The 18832-nt window shown below is 40.7% G+C and overlaps 1 protein-coding gene across 1 annotated transcript in view; it reads left to right on the forward strand.

Annotated features, from left to right (window-relative positions):
- Positions 1–18832, forward strand: part of BABAM2 (BRISC and BRCA1 A complex member 2) — a 393748-nt gene that overhangs the window by 213683 nt on the left and 161233 nt on the right. Inside the window, exon 7 of the mRNA XM_028099423.1 lies at positions 3602–3711. Within this exon, the coding sequence (XP_027955224.1) occupies positions 3602–3711 (110 nt within the window). The remainder of the gene's footprint in view (positions 1–3601; positions 3712–18832) is intronic.

Below are 18832 nucleotides of genomic sequence, written 5' to 3' on the forward strand. Positions count from 1 at the left end.
AAATCAATGTTAGTTCTTTTTTTATTATCTTACGTTAAGGTGACCAGTCTAACACTAAAGAGGACTACTTCTATACTTAGATCATCAAATGAATTTGTCTCTCTGAATGTGAATATTTTCAAACTCAGCTTCAACCTTAGTTTTAGATATTTTATGAGTTTTAGAGTTGTGTTATAGAATTACATAGTTTCTATTTGTTGAGACCTAAGTAATTTTTAAAATTTCCATCCTCATTTTACAGAAAGGAGCATTCAATGTTGAATAATCATCTGTCAAGGAGCAAGAAATGATAACTAAACTCAGATTCCCAATCTTTATTCTCCTTTTGAAACCACTAGTTCTAGGGACATTGGTGTATTATGGGGGGCAGGAGCAAGGAGTCAGTACTGTTTCCAGATACCACTGCTGAAGCAACTTTTATAAAGCCAGTTCCTGAAAAGCACTAGGTGTGGAGAATAAAGGTTAGAAATTAGCATTAATTTGTTTACTGTTGTACTCATTCAGCAAACATGGAGTGGTTTCTGTGTTCCAGGCACTGTACTAAGGTCCTCCTCTTATATACTTCCTAAATCATACTATCTAAAACACATTCCAGTGGCATTACAAATCTACATGTAAAAATAAAATGTTAGATGAAATGCTAGGGAAGTAAATAACCTCAGAGTTATTGACCAGATTTAAGTTTATAGAAATCTGAATTTTCTGTGCTGTCAGAAGAGTCCCCAAACAAAGTAAAAAGCCAAAAGCTGGACTGAGAGAAGATATTTATAACACATGTGATAGACCGGGGTTAATAAGCCCAGTAAACAACAACAACAACAAGAAAAGTCCAAGAGTCTTTAGGGCAAAGGATTTGATCAGAGAAGTGACAGAACAGATGATCAGTAAGCAAGTAAAAAGTTGCTCAGCTTTAGTCATTGAATCTCAACTGAGGCACCATTTTCCAGCAGTCAGACTGCCAACATTAAACTGCAGAATGACCACAGCTAGTGTTACCAGGTTATTCAGGATGAGCAGAAACAGGTGCTCTCTCCTACTGATGCAGATTCAGGAGTCCAAATGTAAAGTGCTATAAAATTTTAGAAAAATAATCTCCAACTATTAAAAGGTAAAGTGTTCATAACCTTTGATCTGACAAGCTCAGTTTTAGTTACCAATTTGGAAATATAAGTCCCACTAGTAAAGGATACATATATATCCTTTATATGAGCATATTTAGTGTAATACTATCAAATGGCTGAGAACTACAAACAACCTGAATGTCTGTTGCTAGGGGAATGGTTAAAAAAAAAAAATCCATGCCATGGAATATTATGTGGCTATTTAGGAAGCAGTTGGTAGATTGATATGTATAATACAATTCCATTAAGGAAAACAAAACAGAAGGTTAAAGAGCTATTTATATGCAAGTGTGTGTATGTGTATATGTGCTTATGAGCATAGAGAAAGCTGTTTGAGGCTCCATACACAGTTTAATACTGGTTACCTTTAAAAGTGGAGGGCAGAAGAGCTTTTTCTTATAAGCTTCTGTATGGCTTGACTTGTTACAACAAGCCTGAATTTTGTCATGTAAAACCAAAAAATAATTGAGAAGTAAAAGGATAAAAAACACGAAGCATGAAAAGGGAGGAGGGAAGTGGTCCGAGAGACAGAAGATCAGGAGAGTGTAGTTTCCTAGGAGCAAGAAACAGAGTATTTCCGGAGGAAAGAGATCATCCATGTCAAATACTGTTCAGAGATCAAGAAAGATAAGCCCAGAGAGGCATTTGCTGTGTTTTGTGGATGCCTTGGTGAGGGCAATCCCGATGGCCTAGTGGGGTCAGAGGCCATCTCCTGTGCTAAGGGATAATAGGAGGGAAGGGAGTAGAGACTGGAAGTGCAGACAGCTTTTTTAAGCAGTCTGTGAAGGAGAGGAGAGAGATGGGAGAGAATGCTGTGTAGAGACTGGCATTATTCTTTTCTTTCTTTTTAGAATTTTTCTTTTATTTTTTATGTTTTAAAGATTTTATTTATTTATGAGAGAGAGAGCGCACGCACATGAGCAGGGGGAGTGGCAGAGGTGGAGGGAGAGGAAGCATACCCCCCACTGAGCAGGAAGCCTGAAGTGGGACTTGATTCCACGACCCTGGGATCATGACCTGAGCCAAAGACAGACGCTTAACCAACTGAGCCACCAACGGAGCCACCCAGATGCCCCTTTAAAGTTTTTATTTTTTAAGATGGGAGAGACTTCTGGTTCTTGCCCCTTTGTATACTTGCCACACGTGCATCCTGTAGGCACAATAGGAGGCAGAGGGAGGATGAAGTCAGAGCTGAGCTGGACGAGTGTGATGACCAGCTTCCCGCGATACAGGAAAGGAAGGGGTGAGGTTAGCTTTAGACAGAAGCAAGGACCTTGTATCTGAGGATCTCAGTGCTCATGGGCAGTGATTCTTACAGTCTAGATTGGGACCCTCCTAGGATGGCAAGTGGGCCCTCCAGAGGACCTGTGAATCAGTCCAGAAATATAGGCCAGTTCTTACCAGTCCTTATGGGTGAAAGATGTGCAGTCCTATTAAGTTTTCAAAAAATTTATATCTGACTTAGAGCCACTACCAACCACAAGTAAAATGATTAAGGGTTACTAAAATCTGGTATTCACAAAGTAAAACCATCATGCTACTAGAATTTATGCTAATTCAGTATTTTATTCAGAAGTCTGGCAAACATTAAGTGCTTGGCAATAATCATGAACCTATAAATCCCAGTTTTGACTCAGGACACTTAATCAGTGTTGGCCTGAGTTGGTTATGACATTTGATTATCACTATTCTTGCTTTTAAATGATAAATTACAGGAAGTTTAGCTTTGTCATTACCAATTTAGTTTATTATGGGTTGTTAACCTCTCGATGTTTTTTTTTTTTGTATGTATTTGGATCCACCGTGTTTTTGTCCTATAATATTCTTATAACCAGGCTTTTAAGATATGTACGTCTTGTGGTTCATATATGAATCATGCGCAGTTGTTTGGCAAAGTCGATGTGTACGTAACCCCCTGCCATTTGCTTGTATGGTGGCACAGTTCGTAGCGATATGTTTCTTGGGAATTTTTGCTATTTAAGTAACTTACAACATCCTATCAAGGTATATATAATAAAATTACTGGGTATTTTAAGACTTTGTTGTCTTATGATATAAACCATGTTCATAACTCCTATTCTTCCTATAAAAAGAAAATTATAAGCCATTTATATATACATTATAAAAATTATAAGACATTACATATGTAATTAGCAACATGTTTACTGCAGTTTGTTAACTATGCTATTGACTAATTCTTGGTTGTCGCCAGATTCACTTTTCCCCTCTTGGAATGGGGGGGACCCATGAGATAGGTGGGAGTCTTAGCCTCACCATGGTCGGCTCTGGTCAGAAAGTTTGAAAGCCATCACTCTAGGGGAGTGATTGGCATGTGACAAAGGATGCGCAGAGCTGCTGAATTCAAATCCAGGGACTGGAAACGCTCTTAGCCTCAAGGCTAGTGGGCTGTGAGTTCAGCACCGGGAAGATTATATGGGAGCAGGGACTGATGATGTTGTGTTTTTCACTCCCTGCTTAAGGATGTAAATGAAGACCCTGGAGAAGATGTGGCCCTCCTTTCTGTCAGTTTTGAGGACACCGAAGCCACTCAGGTGTATCCCAAGCTGTACTTGTCACCCCGAATTGAACAGTAAGTATCAACATCATTCATTTTATGTAGCCTGATGTTTCTCCTTGTTAGCCAAACATGTCTTGATAATTCTTTTGCCACTCTTGAACTCTTAAGGTGATTTCTCCTTACTGACTTTAATTTTCTTAAAAATGAGTTATGTCAGGAGTTTAGATTGCAGAGTAAATGCAGTTAGTATTTGCCACTGCAGTCTCTGGATGAGTTTTAGTTGTGCAACTTGTGATATGAATACTGTACCTTTGTAGAGAGAGATGAGTAGGCAGGCAGAATACGAAATTGCAACTCCTTCCAAATGTTCCCTGGGTACATATGGTTATAGCCTAAAGAGGACTGCTCAACAGCGTCCTATCCAATTTCTTATATTTTTGTAAGTATTATAGTTATTTGTACAAATGTAACTGGCCTCCTGAAAATATTAGCAAAAACTTATTCAGAAGTTAGTAACGGTGATCTTAAAAGCAGGTAGCTTAAAAAGATGACACATTTGAATTTCTCTTCTGTGTCTGAATAGCGCTATATAATTTTACACAACTTCCAGGCTCTAGGGTACAAGTAGTTTGATATACCACATTTGTGTTTTACCAAGTAACTTTACTCGTTGGTAATGAATTTTACGAGGGCTAGCGTCACAATGTGCTTATTGTTAACTGAAATGCTTCAGAAGCTTATTCTACTTCAAAGGAAGCTGAGGCTCATTGGAAATAGATTGTAAGCAGATTTGGTTGGGAACTTCTGACAGGACAGATTTTCCATCGACCGAGTTTTTACAGATTCTGATTTGAAATGTATGATTAAAAATCTCTGTCAGTCAGTCAGGGTTGGCTGATTTCTGTCTGTGAGGTATGGTCACCATCCAGCATTCATATCCGGAGTCATTTTTACTCCCTCTGGCCCTGGTTGTTCAACTTCGTGAATCATGGACACACCATCTTCCAGACTGATAGAAGACATAGGTGTTCATTGTCACGTAGGGGTGACGAGGAGCATCAGTAATCGACAGGCATTCTCTCATTTATTTGTATACTGCTGAGAGCACCGAGGACAGGATTTTACAGTAGCACACCGTTCACTGAATGTTTTAATTTTTAATTGAAAGTACTAACCCATATGGGTAAAGACGCCAAAGAGTGTTGGAGGCAGTATGAGGAACCAGTAATAAATAGGCCAGGGCTCTCGGGTCGAGCATATCTGGTTTAAACCTGGGTCCTGCCACTTACCAGTTGGTAAAATCTTTAACGTCTTTGAACTTGCTTCAAAATGGGGCTAGTAATGCCTACTTTAGAGTGGAATTTTGAGGATTACATTAAACACTGTTCTTACGGCATTAATTGCCGTGCCTGGCACTATAGCAAGTGGGAGCTATTAAGGTTGTCGTTATTGATAGCGCTCATGGGAGAAGAACGCATGAGAGAGTGAGTGGTTAGGACAAGTTGGGGCAGAAAAGGAGAGGGTGGGTAAATAAGTGAGCAGATACTAGTTCTAAGTAGTCACTCTGTACATACGTGATAAATTAAGAAGGTATGTTGGTGATGAGAAAAGAGGGATCTCAATGAAACCATCGCAAGATGTAGGTAATAAGAATATATTAGTTAAGCTGTAAACAGGAATTTGCCAGCCCGGAAGAATGATTTTCTCAGCACCCACATTATTTTTCTTTGAAGTTACTACACCTGGTTTGCAAATAAACTTGCTATTAAAATATTTCTCCCTCTAAAACTCTGAGATATGATGTGACAAATTATCAGTGAAGGCTATATTTGAAAAGTTATTTCCTCTAAAATCTAGCTTTCTACCTGTCCTCCCTCTTTTTTCATGTTAAGAACTGGCTGCCTCTTACTTTTCCAGGTCAGTTTCTTATGCTTTTCCCTCCAGTAGTCTGTCGTTTAGCCAGATTCCATCACCTGAACGTCTCTTAATTTACCTGTGTGCGCTTGCCCCTGTGCCTTTGCTAAAGCTGTTACCTCTGTGTGTAGTGCCTTCTCTAACACCCTTTTCCTGTTGAAATAGACCTTTCCAAGTCCTGTCTCGACCATTTCTCCTGAGCACCCTTGGGCTGCCTTCTCTAGCCATCCCCTGAACTCTTTTAATACTGAATTTGTGTCAATTAGAATCTGCTCATCACAGATTTAGTTAGTGATGCGTATTTGTTTTCCCATCTTTTACTAAATTGCAAGCTACTCCAGGGCAGGAACAAGTCTTTTCATTTTGTTAATGTCTTGCAGAAGTGCAGTGCAGGGGGACTAGGAGCCTGGTTGGCAGTATTATGGATCAATAAATAATTCTTACAAGAAAACTGGAAAACACTGCACGGAGGGGTCTTACATTTTTCCTGGTTGATACAGATTCGCTTAGTAGAACTGCCTTTGTAATACCAATGAAAACTGCCAAAAGTTCTTATATCCTTGAGTAGAAGTTTTAAAAATGAGGTTTCAGAAAAAGGTTAAAATGGAAAGTGGCCAGATTTGTGGTAAGACTTTCTAAGGGCTTACATAGTTACTAAAGTTATTAATATCTTTGGTTAACTCATGCAGAGTTCAGTGTATAGAACGGAGGTAATGTCATTTCAGTAAGGGCAAGGTTATAGGATAGATTTTAAGAACTGAATGAGGAGAGGTTGGTACTGGTCTTTGATATTGTGTTAAGGTCTCATTTGTTTTCTCTGTTTCATACTATCCTGTCAACTTGGAGCCATCCAAGCATTGATTATAGACTCAGACTTGGAGAATGCTCTCAGGAGTCATGGGGAAAGCATCCCATGTGGCCCCGCCCAAAGCCAGTGCCAGATGCTTGCCCTAAGCTGAGGCTTGTACTCTTTTTGGCTTTTGCTATGGCTCTTTCTAGGAAGTTCCAAGCCCCATGCAGTGCATTTGACATGCAGGGGTCTGGGCCTGATCAGTGTGGGTCAGTGATAATGTAAATCAATGGCCTGATCCACATTAGGTGAAAATTGGCAAGAAAAGACTTGCATTCTCTCTCTCTCTGCTCTCCATGGGCATGGAAAGGTATCTTGAGCCTGGGAGATACCTCATTTCAGTCTGGCCAATGTCCCTCTGCCCCATCTTGTCCATGCAGTGGGCAGGAATATTATGCTTACACTAACTAGTCCTAGAACTAGGAAGAGGCTACTTTGGGTCTTGTCTTCACATGTGGGAAGAGGGATCAATTTGCTGTACCCTAAAGATTTCTAGGGACATGGTTACCAAATGTCCTCAAATTAGACAATCCCCACAAAAGGGAACATCTGTCAGAGACATGGGGTTGAAAACTCCCAAGTGTATTATAATGAATGAAGCTCTAAAATGTAATCCCACTTCAGAAGTCTGTCTTTTTGCCCAGGATCCTGGAAGAGTTTCTGGTGTTTCTGGCGACACTGGAGCCTGACTGTGTGCCTTTATGGTGTTTAGATGTATATTATTCCTTGTCTCCCACTGTGCATGTGTATGGCTTGCAAAGTAAAGCTTCTGAGAACTGCACGTTCTTCTTGCACACAGGACATTTATGAAATACACTTACTTCAGGCTCTCTATACATTTGTTTTCCAAGGAACCCAAACCAGTCAGGTAAATGAGACACTTAAGTACAGTTCATTAAACAAAACAGAACCAGCTAGTGGTCAGTTATGCAAAATAGACTTCGGTTGAATATTAAGAGAGGGGGAAAAAAAAAAACAACCCTAATTTCTAAGCCAGTTGCCTTTTTTTTCCTGGCAGACAAGCTGGCCTTGCAAGGTTACATCATCAGACCTGGCACCAAACCTGCTCTCCCTTTCCCTCCTTCTCAGACTGTTGGCAGTGCCAGCAGTGACACCAGAGGTGAAACGGGCACTTCTCTTTCCCGAAAGGTGTGGGCCTGCTTCTTGGCTTGAGCCTGTTGGTGGGAGTGGTTTGAAGAAAGCCAGCTTGTCACTCCCTGTGCTGTTCCCACTCGGTGCATAAAAAGAGGATTTCAGCCCCTGAGGCAGACCAGGTGGCATCTTTCACAAGTACAGAATTTGTTTTTAGAACTTTTTGTTGTTAAGTTACAGTCCGCCTTAGAAATAAGTCCTCAGCGCTTAGCAGCCCACAGACGCTCACCATTGGGGAGGCCCGTGTGCCCTCAAGTACTTTCAGGCAACGAAAGCACAAGAATTGACCAAGTGTCAGGCCCTTGGCTGGGTGCTTCAGAGGATATCAAGATAAATGAGATATGGCTGTGCCCTTATTAGTTTGCTTGATTGTAAGGGAAATAAGAACAGATAGGGCAAGTCCCAGCTCGTGTTTTAGTAGAAATGTCACGGTAAGACTTGGCATCAGAGGCCCCTGGTTCCTCTACTCACTATCTGGCAGTCTTGGCTCAGTATACTTAGCCTTTGGAAGCCTCACTCATGGCATCCTCTGCAAAGGTGGGTAAATCCTCCCTTTCCATTTCATTTCCTCCAAGGGGGACACAGAGGAAAGCACCCCCTGCAGTGTCGGCATGCGGACGATGCTCAGGTAGTGCTTCTTGAGTTGTACAGATACCAAAATTCGACTTTGTAAGTACTGTGAAAGTACAGGGCGGGACGAGATCATGTTTCCATTTGACTTGGTGGGGAGGGGATTCTGTGGAAGATTTTGGGAAGCCTGGCTCTTCTAGCACAATGTGGCTTTTCTGGAGATTAAACATGTGCTACTGTGAAAATCATAAAAATGTATTTGTTTAGTCCTCTCAAATGTTTAAAGTGCTTTCACTTGACCATCCCATCTGGTCCTCGAGGTAGTATTCCTAACATGTTCTAGAATACATCTCTTTTCCTCTATGACCTGGAGTTCTTAGACCCTTCCCAGTCTCCTCCGCTGACTCTTCTTCCTTTTTCAACCCATTAAATTATGCTAAATTATGTTTCCCGTGATTTCATCCCCAGAACCCTACCTCTTTGTGGATGCCCCCCTAAATCCCCATCTCTAACCTCAGCTTTTCTCCCTGCTTGTAGATCTACTTTTCTAGCTGCTTGATAGACCTGTCTGTCCATGTGTTCAGTTGACACCTGAGATTGGAAGTGTCTGCAACCAAACTCCTCATTCCTCCAGTAAATCAAGGTTTCTTCCTCACAGCCCTGTTTCTATTCAGGACACTCCCAGTTTCTTAGGCGTCCAGGTGCTGCATCCAAATGGTGTTAGCCAACCCCCGTTTTGTACTAGAAATCCTCCCTCCATTATATCTGTCCTTCTGGTCATTCCTACTGTCATTTCCTAGTTTAGTCCTTCAGTTGCTATGTCTCCTGATGGCCTTTTAACTTTTCTTCCTATGTTAGTTTATCCAGCACGGAGCTGTCACTGTCTTCCTGAAGGAAGTTCAGGTCATATAATGTTCTTTCCCTGCTCAGCACCATCGGTGCCCCCCTGTCACCAACTGAATTCAGTACACATCTCTCAGTGTGACATCCAGAGCTTTTTCTGTTGTCGTCCCAGCTGACCTTTCTACCCCGATCTAGGTTCTGTGTGTATCCTATTGTTCAGCCAAGCTAGTTTTCTGGGATTTCCTGTGAATACACCTTGTATTTTTTTCACTTCCATACCTTTGCTTGGGCTGCTGCTTCTATGAGAATATTGAATTTTATTTCCCATTCCTGTAGAGTCTGTCAAACTTCTGTCTGTCCTCACAGATCTTCTCAGTTCCCACCTCCCCTCTGGAACCTTTCCTGACCACCACCACCTGCTTGCCCAGTAAGCCTGTGCTTTTCCCATCTGTGTTCGTGCCTCTTTTGTCATACTGTTTCCCTGGACTATACACTCCTTAAGGGTGGACCTGTGTTTCCATCATTTGAGGGCTAGTGAGCCACAGCCCATGTTCCGCCAAGCTGGCCCTGCCCTCGGGCCCTGCCTGAGCTCAGCTGCAGCTCCCACTGACTGGACTCCCTGGCAGATCAGAAGGTTTTGAACCTGTTGATCCCTGTGCTACAGAGGCAAGTGGTCTCCAAAGTGCATGTGTCTTGTGGCCCAGCCAGCAGGCTTATTTCCCTTATGGGCCCCTGGTCATGTTTCCTAGAGGTGGAGCTTTATTTCCTAGGAGTGGCTTATCAGCTGAATCCAGAAGGTGGTAAATATGCTTTTGATCTTATGTGACCTATCATCTCCTGTTGTAGCCTCTCCAGCCCTCTTTTCCCTGCCTTTACCCCACCTGGCCACAGACATGGTCACTTGGAACATTTCGATAGCCTGTAATCCAAAAAGGCTGGCATAAACTGAAACTTGTCTAAAGGGCCTAGGGAAAGGGTTGGGAGGAGCTGAAAATTAAAATAATACTACTTAGAATTATGGGTGAGATTTAATGAAACTATGAATATTAAATTCGGATATATAGCAATGAGCAAATTCAGTATTTTGTGATTTTATTTAAATTTAGTACTGAATTCAACATCTTAACGGAATAGAAAATTTTTGTTTTAGATGCTCAGAAGATTTTTAGAATAATTAGAAAAATTGTATAACTAAACACAGATTTTAAAGAAAAGATAATTCTTTGCCCCCTGCCCCCCCCCCCATTTTTAACCTACATCAGTGGTCTCAAGAAATAAGACCCCAGATCTCTTGGGGTGATTTTGTGTCAGGATTTAAGTAATAGAACATCATAGTAAACATGGTTTAATTTAGCCTTACTCATGTTTACTTGAGTCACTGAGATAATCCTGTAATAAATATTGTGCTCCTAGAGTTTTTTTTTTCCCTTTGATAAATATATAGTCCTGAGTATGCTAAGACAACCAGCTGTCAGGAGAAGATGTGTATTTGGTTTTAGTGGAACGAGCTATCTTAGCCTCTAGGGATTTGAGATGTTCGTTTTACTAGTCTGGGAGCAGGGCCAAAAGGGTTTTTCGTGACTTCGAATGGAATTCTGAAAAGTAAGTTCAGCAAGTTTTCATTAGTGAGTTTGGCCTTTTGTCTTGCCTGTGCCTCCCAAAAGATCAAGAGCTCAGCCTGCACTTTGAAACATTACCAAAAAGAACCAGAACGGAATTTAGTTGGGGGGAGAAAATCAATCAGCCCCCAAATAGCATATTTTTGGAAACATTCTGGTGTAGAACTCCCACCTCCCCAGCTGCCTGAGTTGGTGGTGTATCAATGTTTTTATCTAGCTTTCTTTTTAGGCAGAAAAATATACAGTTTGCAAGAAGATGTATACAATAAGTCTGTGATAACTCAGATCTCATGGGTACATGTTTCTTAAACTTGTTCGCCCCTGAAGCTTTGTCTTGGATTTATTTTATGTCTGTGAGCAGTTCTGTGCCTTGTTTCTCTTAAGCGCTGTTCTCTGGTCCACAGCATAATGATTAGCTTTACACTATAAGATATAACGTGTCTTCATTTAAAAAATCAGCCTAGCGCCTTTCTGCTCAAGGATTTTGTACAGTGTTTTTTTCTGTAATGAAGATGAGAAGTTTATGATTTTCAATTTTACACTACATTTCAACAGCAAAACTCTGTGCTGTTTAATGCAGTGTTCATTTGTATTTATTCACAAGTAGGAAAATATTCCTCATTTTCCTAGATGATCTGAGATGTAGAGTGGTAATTAACAAAAACATTAGGCTGTGTTAGAGGTAGGAACAGAGAAATTAGAAAGTGGAAGAGAAAATGGCTTAGAATGTTCCAGAACTGATGGAAGATACGAATCCTCAGATAGAGGAAATACAGTGAATCTCAAACAGGCTAAGTAAAAAGAAATTGACACCTAGACACATCATCTGAAGTTGCAGAACAAACAAAAGATTGTAAGTATCTGAAGTTGACACACTGTGTTTTAAAGGAAGAGCAGATTGACACAGACCTCTTTGAAAATCTGATGAGAGCCATGGACTTTAGCCCAGAACAATCTACAGACACAGGAAGTTTAAATACAGTTTTGAGAGTAACACACCTGCCCCTGAAGCCAATTCACAAACCTCATTTGAGGATCCTTGTTCTAGATTTCAGTTCTGCATTTTTAATGCCTTCTATACCTCTCATGCTAGAATAATCTCTGAGGCTTCAGATTTCATACTTAAGGAGTAAATTATGGTCCAACACTACCCATTTCCCCTCCTCCAAAATCTACTCTTTCCCCTGTGTTCTTTATCTTCATTAATGGCTTGACTAGCCTCACGCCCACAGCCGTGATACCTAGGCATCCTGTTTTTAACCTTCCCCTCACCATGGTTGCCTGTATATGCACAACTGCTGGTTGATTTTGCCTCCATCATATCTCATGTTCATCTGTTCACCCTTTCCCCAGCCCCGTTTCAAGCCTGTGCATTTTACTGTTTGCCACATTAATCTTTTGAAAGCAGAGCTCAATCTGTGTCACTTCCTTGCTGAAACCCTCTTAGTGCCTCTTTTCAAGACAGGAGAGAAAACTGCATGTTGGTGTCCTGTCTGAGAAACCTCAGGGCTCAGCGCACTCATAGCTGCCTACCTACCATGTATCCCAGACTCCTGAACCACCGATGATGGAACCAGGGATAGGTACTTCTGGGGATCCTCCTCAGTTTTTTTAGAAGTGTATTTATCTTTGTTTAACAATTTTTATCCAACATATTTTGGTATTTTATAGCGGGAGGACACAGGCCATATTGTGAGATCTGCTGCATTGTGTCTTGATTGTTCTAGTTTTCCACAAGAATTGACTGTGATTATAGATGTTCTTTGAATGAAATTCCATAATATTCCACTGCTTTTTCCTGTTCTTCTTACTTCTCGTGTTTTTTAGTAAACCTCCCCCTTTGAGATAACTTATCTGAGCTACTGTCGTCTCTTAGCTGGACTATTGAAATATTCTTCTAACTGGTCTTCTATGCCCACTCTTTCCCCACTCCTAGCTAGTTGCCAAACTGCAGGTAGAGTGGGCTTTCTAAACAAATCAGATCTCATCATTCTTTAAAAAAAAAAAGTTCGTTACTTTTATTCACAAATGATCACTTACCAGCTTTATCCCACTGAACGTTTTTTTCCTGTATCTCCCAGGTGCATATATACATATATATGTATATTAATATATATTTTAATGTATATATATTTTAATACTACCTATTGTAGTCTTTCATCAAGTTGTACCATTTTTTCCTTCATACTGTCTTGAAGTCTGAATTCTTCCAAGTCTTTATTTCTTCCTGTCCTGTTATTTCAGCTCCCTTCCTCTTTAATCCTTTCTGTCAAACCCTAGGTGAAAGTAGAGACTGATGTGTAAAAAATGTCTCATAAAATTATGAGAGAGATGGTCTTCAATACTTAGTGGCAGTTATTCCCATCTCTTTCAAGTGTGAGGACCAGTTTTTAGTCAAAACCTTTTCCATGAGGGGGCGCCTAGATGGCTTAGTCGGTTGAGCTTCTGACTCTTGGTTTTGGCTCAGGTCACCACAATGGGATACGCGCTGGGCGTGGAGGCTGCTTGGGAGTCTCCCTCTCCCTCTGTCCCTCCCACCCCATGCACTCATGCTCTTTCCCAAAAAAAAAAAATAAATAAATAAATAAAACAAAAACAAAAACAAAAACACCTTTTACATGAGGCTGGAAGGAGGGCTGCACAGGGAGATTTTTTAGGATTGTTTTAGGATGATGGAATTGTTCGTTCTATATCATGATTGTGGTGGTGGATATACACTCTGCACATTTGTCAAAACTCAGAGAGCTGTGCCTTGCAAAGAGTAAATTCTACTGTGGTTAAAAAATAAATTGAAAAATGTTTCACAGATCTGTATAGATAAAAAGTAATACTTTTTAGTATTTCATGTGAATAAATGATGAATTGAATGCCTTTTAAATGAACTGCATTTTATTAATGACTTCAGTGTGTGTACATACTTGAGAAATGGATACATGTATATGCTTGTATGTGCTGTAGGTGTGTGTATGCATACATGTATACACACATTCATAAATCTGTCTTTATATGTGTGATATATTACACATTTGACATTTATTTGGTCTTAAGGTGCTTGGTATCCAATAAATTAGTAAACCTTTTATATCGATGTAAGGCCCCACAGTGCCCTGAAGCCAGGAGATTGGGAACATTAGTAGTAAGGGATATGTTTAATAAATGACCATTTTTCCACATATTCTGTTGTGTATTATTTGTTTAAATAAAAGCACATTTTAATTTATTTCTTGCTCCCCAAATAGCTAACATAATTACTATGTTCAGAAGCAGTTTTTAACCTTATTGTTGTGTCTCCTAGTGGAATGACAGATCCACCCAGAGCCCTGCCATTCTCGCTCCTCTCTGCCCAACACAAACACCTGGGTTTCTTAGTTTAGCTCACGGTGAGGACAGAGGAACTCCAGAAGGAACAAGGCTCCAGGGTATTGAAACCAAGACTTTGGAGCTCTGTTGTTGTGCTTGGGCTTGACCTGCATGAAGCTCTTTTGGTTCACAGCACTTCTTTTTCTAGGGCTCCTAGCTCTCAGATCTTCCACTCTTTTCTCAGACAAGTATGTTTCTAGCTACATGGTGATCTCTGAATCGGTCTATTACATTCATATAACATCTTCGTTTTCACAGCAGAGTGTGGGTGTGGATGGGGGATATGACAGTTGGATTATAAAAAAAAGTCATCTTGCCTCATTTTCTTCTTAAAAAAGTATATGGTTATGTCCACAAAATGGTTTCAAAGGGTAACTATTTAGTACCGAAAGTAATGGCATGGTTCTTGATTACAAGCGTTTGGTGTGAGTAGGTAATGACTAAGGCTCTTAATGTATAAAATTCATATATAAAGTGGAACCCCTTATACTGTTGTTGGAGGCAAGGTCTAACATCAGTGATGTTGTAAGATTTTACTATGTGAAGTTTTATTAAAGAGCATATAATTTGATCCTGGTATGTCTGATTTTGATTCCCATAATATAAGGCTCATAATTATATTGGAGTTTTTCTGTACTTATTAAAATTCAGACACGCTGTCTTTCACTAATGACTTTAATGAATGGAGAAGCCTTTAGTTTAAAACAAAACAAATGATGAGTTAACATAATATTGTAAATAGGACCATAACAGGGAACGAACATCCTGTCTGTGAACATTATCTTTTATAGACAGCTTCACCAAAATAGAGGCCATTCTTGAAAAAGACGAAAATCTGTTACCTTGCCAGATTTCAGCTAAACCAAACCATTACTTTGAAGAAGTTATGCATCAGTGGAAAACTTATTTTACTGACAGCCTTTTTTTTCTTTTTTTTCCTACATACAAAGAACTTTCCCCTCCTACTTTTTAATCCCTCCCCTCCCTACTCCACCTCAGCCTTTAAAAAGGATGATGTAAGATTGGATTGTTTTGTGCCAAGTGTTCATCCTGGAACAGATTTTTATAGCCATGTTTCTCTGAGAAGAGGAGTTTATGACCAAATGGTGATAACACTTCCATGTTTTCATTTCCTCCTCTGACCTAGTGCTTTTTTCCTAACTTTGTTGGAGTTTAACGTGACCGATCCAATATGTGTGTTAAAGCCAAGGAAAATTATTTTGAAAGCTTTGAAGTTTTCATTAACTATAATATCATATATGATTCTTTGGAAAAAAGCAGATTATGGAGCATGTAATTATTCTAAAATTTTAGAATTTTGTATTTGTACACTAAGGAAACCCTTCAGAATATTTGTTTGTGGATATTATGTGTTTTGGTGACTGATCCTTATTATTTCCACTTTGTTAGGGTTATTCACTCTTGTTTTACTTTTTGTATACTCTTTCTTAAAAACACAGATAAAGCTGGGCCTGTTTGGTCTTGGTCATTGGAGAATTTGATGTTACCAAGTGGGAGAAACAACTGAACTGGTCCTCAGTAGGGACGTGACTTGAAATACTTGGGCATAGAATGAAGCGAGAAAAAAGTAGGTAGATTTCTGTGTACTCACATGGGCAGGTTTCTGAGTTGAAGAAAAAGAGGAAATATCAGAAAGATGAGCAGAATTATACATTTTTAGGTTAAAAAAGCTGGACTTCAAAACCATCATATGTATTTCCTGCAAGGGAGTGTGTGTGGGGGGTGTGTATGTGTACACTGGATGCAAGCAATAGCTAGCACTTAGGTCACATGTGTAAGTACGCTCTACCCATTCACTCATTCAGTCCTTACAACAACCCTATAATCGTAGTTGGTTACTACTGTTGTCCCTATTTTATAGATGAAGAGGCTGAAATTCAGAGAGGGCCAGAAATTTGCCTGAGTCACATCCCCAGCAAGTTGTGACATCACCATTTGCATGTAGGTAGGTTGACTCGAACAGGATTGAGAGTAGAGATCAAAGGGAACTGCAGCTTACTGGTAACGTTTTGATTTTTTTTCAGTGTGAATCTAGGCATTTTAATTACGCAATTAAAATTCTTAAAAAATCAAAAAAAAGTCTGACTGGAAGAAATTTACTGGATATTTGATGACTTACATACTTTTTGGTGGAACTTGTGTTCTGCATATAATAAATATGATTCTTAGTGGGGCTTCTGAACATTTCATAATTGTTTGAAGTACTGTGCTATGATTCCTGTCATCTGCTACAGGGTCTCTCAGCTTTGGCCCTGTTGACATTTTGGGCTGGATGGTTCTTTTCTTTAGGGGGCTCTCCTGTTCACAGTTGTTTAGCAGCATCCCTGATCTCTGCACATACGATGTCAGTAGCACCCGCAAACCCCCCAGTCACCACAGTCAACAATGTCAGTGGTGTCGCCTGGGCAAAAGGTGGCGGGGGAGGCAAAATCAGTCCGAGCTGAGAACCACCAGTCTCCTATCATTGCCCTTCAGGAACCTTCAAGGTCTGTCTGTACCTGTGCTAAGCTTTAGAAGTATCTTTCCTTCACACCATCAAACTGTTTTCCTTTAGTTTATATAACAGTTGTCATGCCAAGGTCATGCAGAACAATTAGGAATTGAAATAATGGATCCTTCAGTACTCTTCAGTTATTACTCTATTCCTGTCTTACCCCTGAACTCAAAGCCTCTAGTATTTACATATGTCATGTGTGCTATACAGCCAACTTGCTTTTAGGGTCTCTCCAAGTCACTGCCTACCTCCTGTCCTTCCTTAACCTCAGGAAGGAGGACCACAGCTCTCTCCCTGGTACTGTATTGAAGGTGTGTTTCTCCATTTGCGTCTTTGATTTTTTTTTCCTACTTTCCATTTCACAGATGAGTACGTCCCAGTCAGTTCTCAGTTTCCTCACAGATTTTGGTGATCAGAGCAGTTTTGCATGTTTATACTTTGGGGCTGATTTTTATAAACTGATTGAAGGGTCCCCTGCCATTTTAGTTCCAAAGGATTAATATATCCCAAAGATCAACAGGGCACAAAGCCCAATTCTGCCTTTTCCCAAATTCCCAGCCTTCGGGAGACAAATGTAGAGAAGCCAGAAGCAGACTCTTCACCTCTGTTCCCCACAGCTGCAGCGCCCTTTATCCTGGCCCACCAGGCCCGCCCCCCAAGATTCAGTATTTAGTGGCGTACAGCGGCAGGCATTGGCCAAGAGCACTGCTTTGCAGTAAGATAGATTTGGGATTAAGCCTGACTGCCGGTCTCTGGTAGATGACCCAGTGTCAGTTCCTTAATCTGTATAATAGTTTCTTCATCTGTAATCCTTCACAGAGTTCTTGTCAGGATTGAATGAGAGAAGGGTTAGTGTATAAAGTGCGCAGTATAGTGCCTGGCACATCAGAAACCCCTGATACATGGTAAGTTGCTGTTCTTATTACTGCTCTCATTGTCATCAACATCATCATCATCTTCCTCCTCATCCTGAAATGTTCAGAGACCCCAGTTTTTGAGAATTCCACTCCAGGTGCTAGGCACTAGGACCTTAAGGTAATGTCAGCCCCCTGAATTCATTTAGGGTAAGCTAGTGGGGAAAACATAAGAACAGACATCTGAATGAGAGACAGCAATGAACTCAAGATTTCTATAAGGGAGCAGCTCTTGACTTTTTTTGGGTCACAACCCTGCTCCAAACTTGAGAAGCCCACGACAGCTGTGACCACCCTTGCCCCTCCGACTCCAGATGATTTTGCACATTCTTCCGAGGATCCACAGACTTCCTTATGTACAAGCCCGGACCCTTTGGGGATCCGCTACCCTCAATTAAGAATCCTTTCTCTGAAGTTTCTTCTTGAGATACCAACCAGTGAGATGGCCACTGACCACTGCAGTGGGTAAGCTGGCTAAGGACAAGAATCACAGACAAGAGCAATCCAGCAACCTCTGAGCCCCGGCCGTGACAGACACTATGCCGGACACTACAAACATTATTTCATTCAACCTGCACGGTCGGAATTGCTGGCTCTCAATTGCACGTGTGGATTTTGAGGCACAGAACGGTTAAGTAGCTGTCAAAGGCCGGCAGTGAGTATGTGGCAGCAACAGGGCTCAAACTCTGATCTGTCATTTTCCACAGCCTTTGCCCTTGCCTGCTACCTAATGCTTCACTCGAGGGGCCACAGAGGTCTGGCTGAGGGCAGTGAGTGCTGTACTTCCGAGTATGGTCTGCAGAACACCTGCCTCCATGGGAGCTTGGGAGTTGGTTAGAATTGGATTCCTGAGGCCACCCACATTCTGCATCGAAGGTCTGGGAGTGGGTTCAGGAACCTGTGCTTTTAACAAGTACCAGGGGATTCTTAGGCTCACTAAATATTTTGGGAGTCACTGGTCATTTCAGTGCCATGTGGCTTAGAGTGCTGGACAGAAGTAAAACAAAGGACTTTGAAGGGCAGATAGAAAGAGCAAAGAGTATGCCCTCCATGTGCTCATGTCTTTAAATACTGCTTTTGTTTTAGCTCAGCCTTGGCTGTTTTAATCTGGGCCCTTGTGGATTTTAATTAATTTAGTCCACACTTTCTTTTGCTGGAATTTGGCTTCCTACACTACCTTCTCTTCCTGACTTTTCATCACTTCTTAAAAGTTGTGTTTCCTTCCCACTTTTTAATGATACTTACCCATCCTAAGGCCCGCAAGAAATGCACTATGTCGTAGCCTGGAATTGCCACCCTGAGTTTCAGACATTCTGTCATTCTTTTCCTCTACTCTGTCTGGGCTACTTGCCTTGCTTTGTCATTCTTTTCCTATACTTTGCCTTGCTACTTTTTAAATAGATTTATTGAGATATAATTTATACACCATACAGTTCATCTATTTAAAGTAGACAAT

Source organism: Eumetopias jubatus, unplaced genomic scaffold (assembly GCF_037043125.1).
Source record: "Eumetopias jubatus isolate StellerSeaLion01/CBP00866 unplaced genomic scaffold, mEumJub1_p1.0 scaffold_9, whole genome shotgun sequence".
NCBI classification, from domain to species: Eukaryota; Metazoa; Chordata; class Mammalia; order Carnivora; family Otariidae; genus Eumetopias; species Eumetopias jubatus.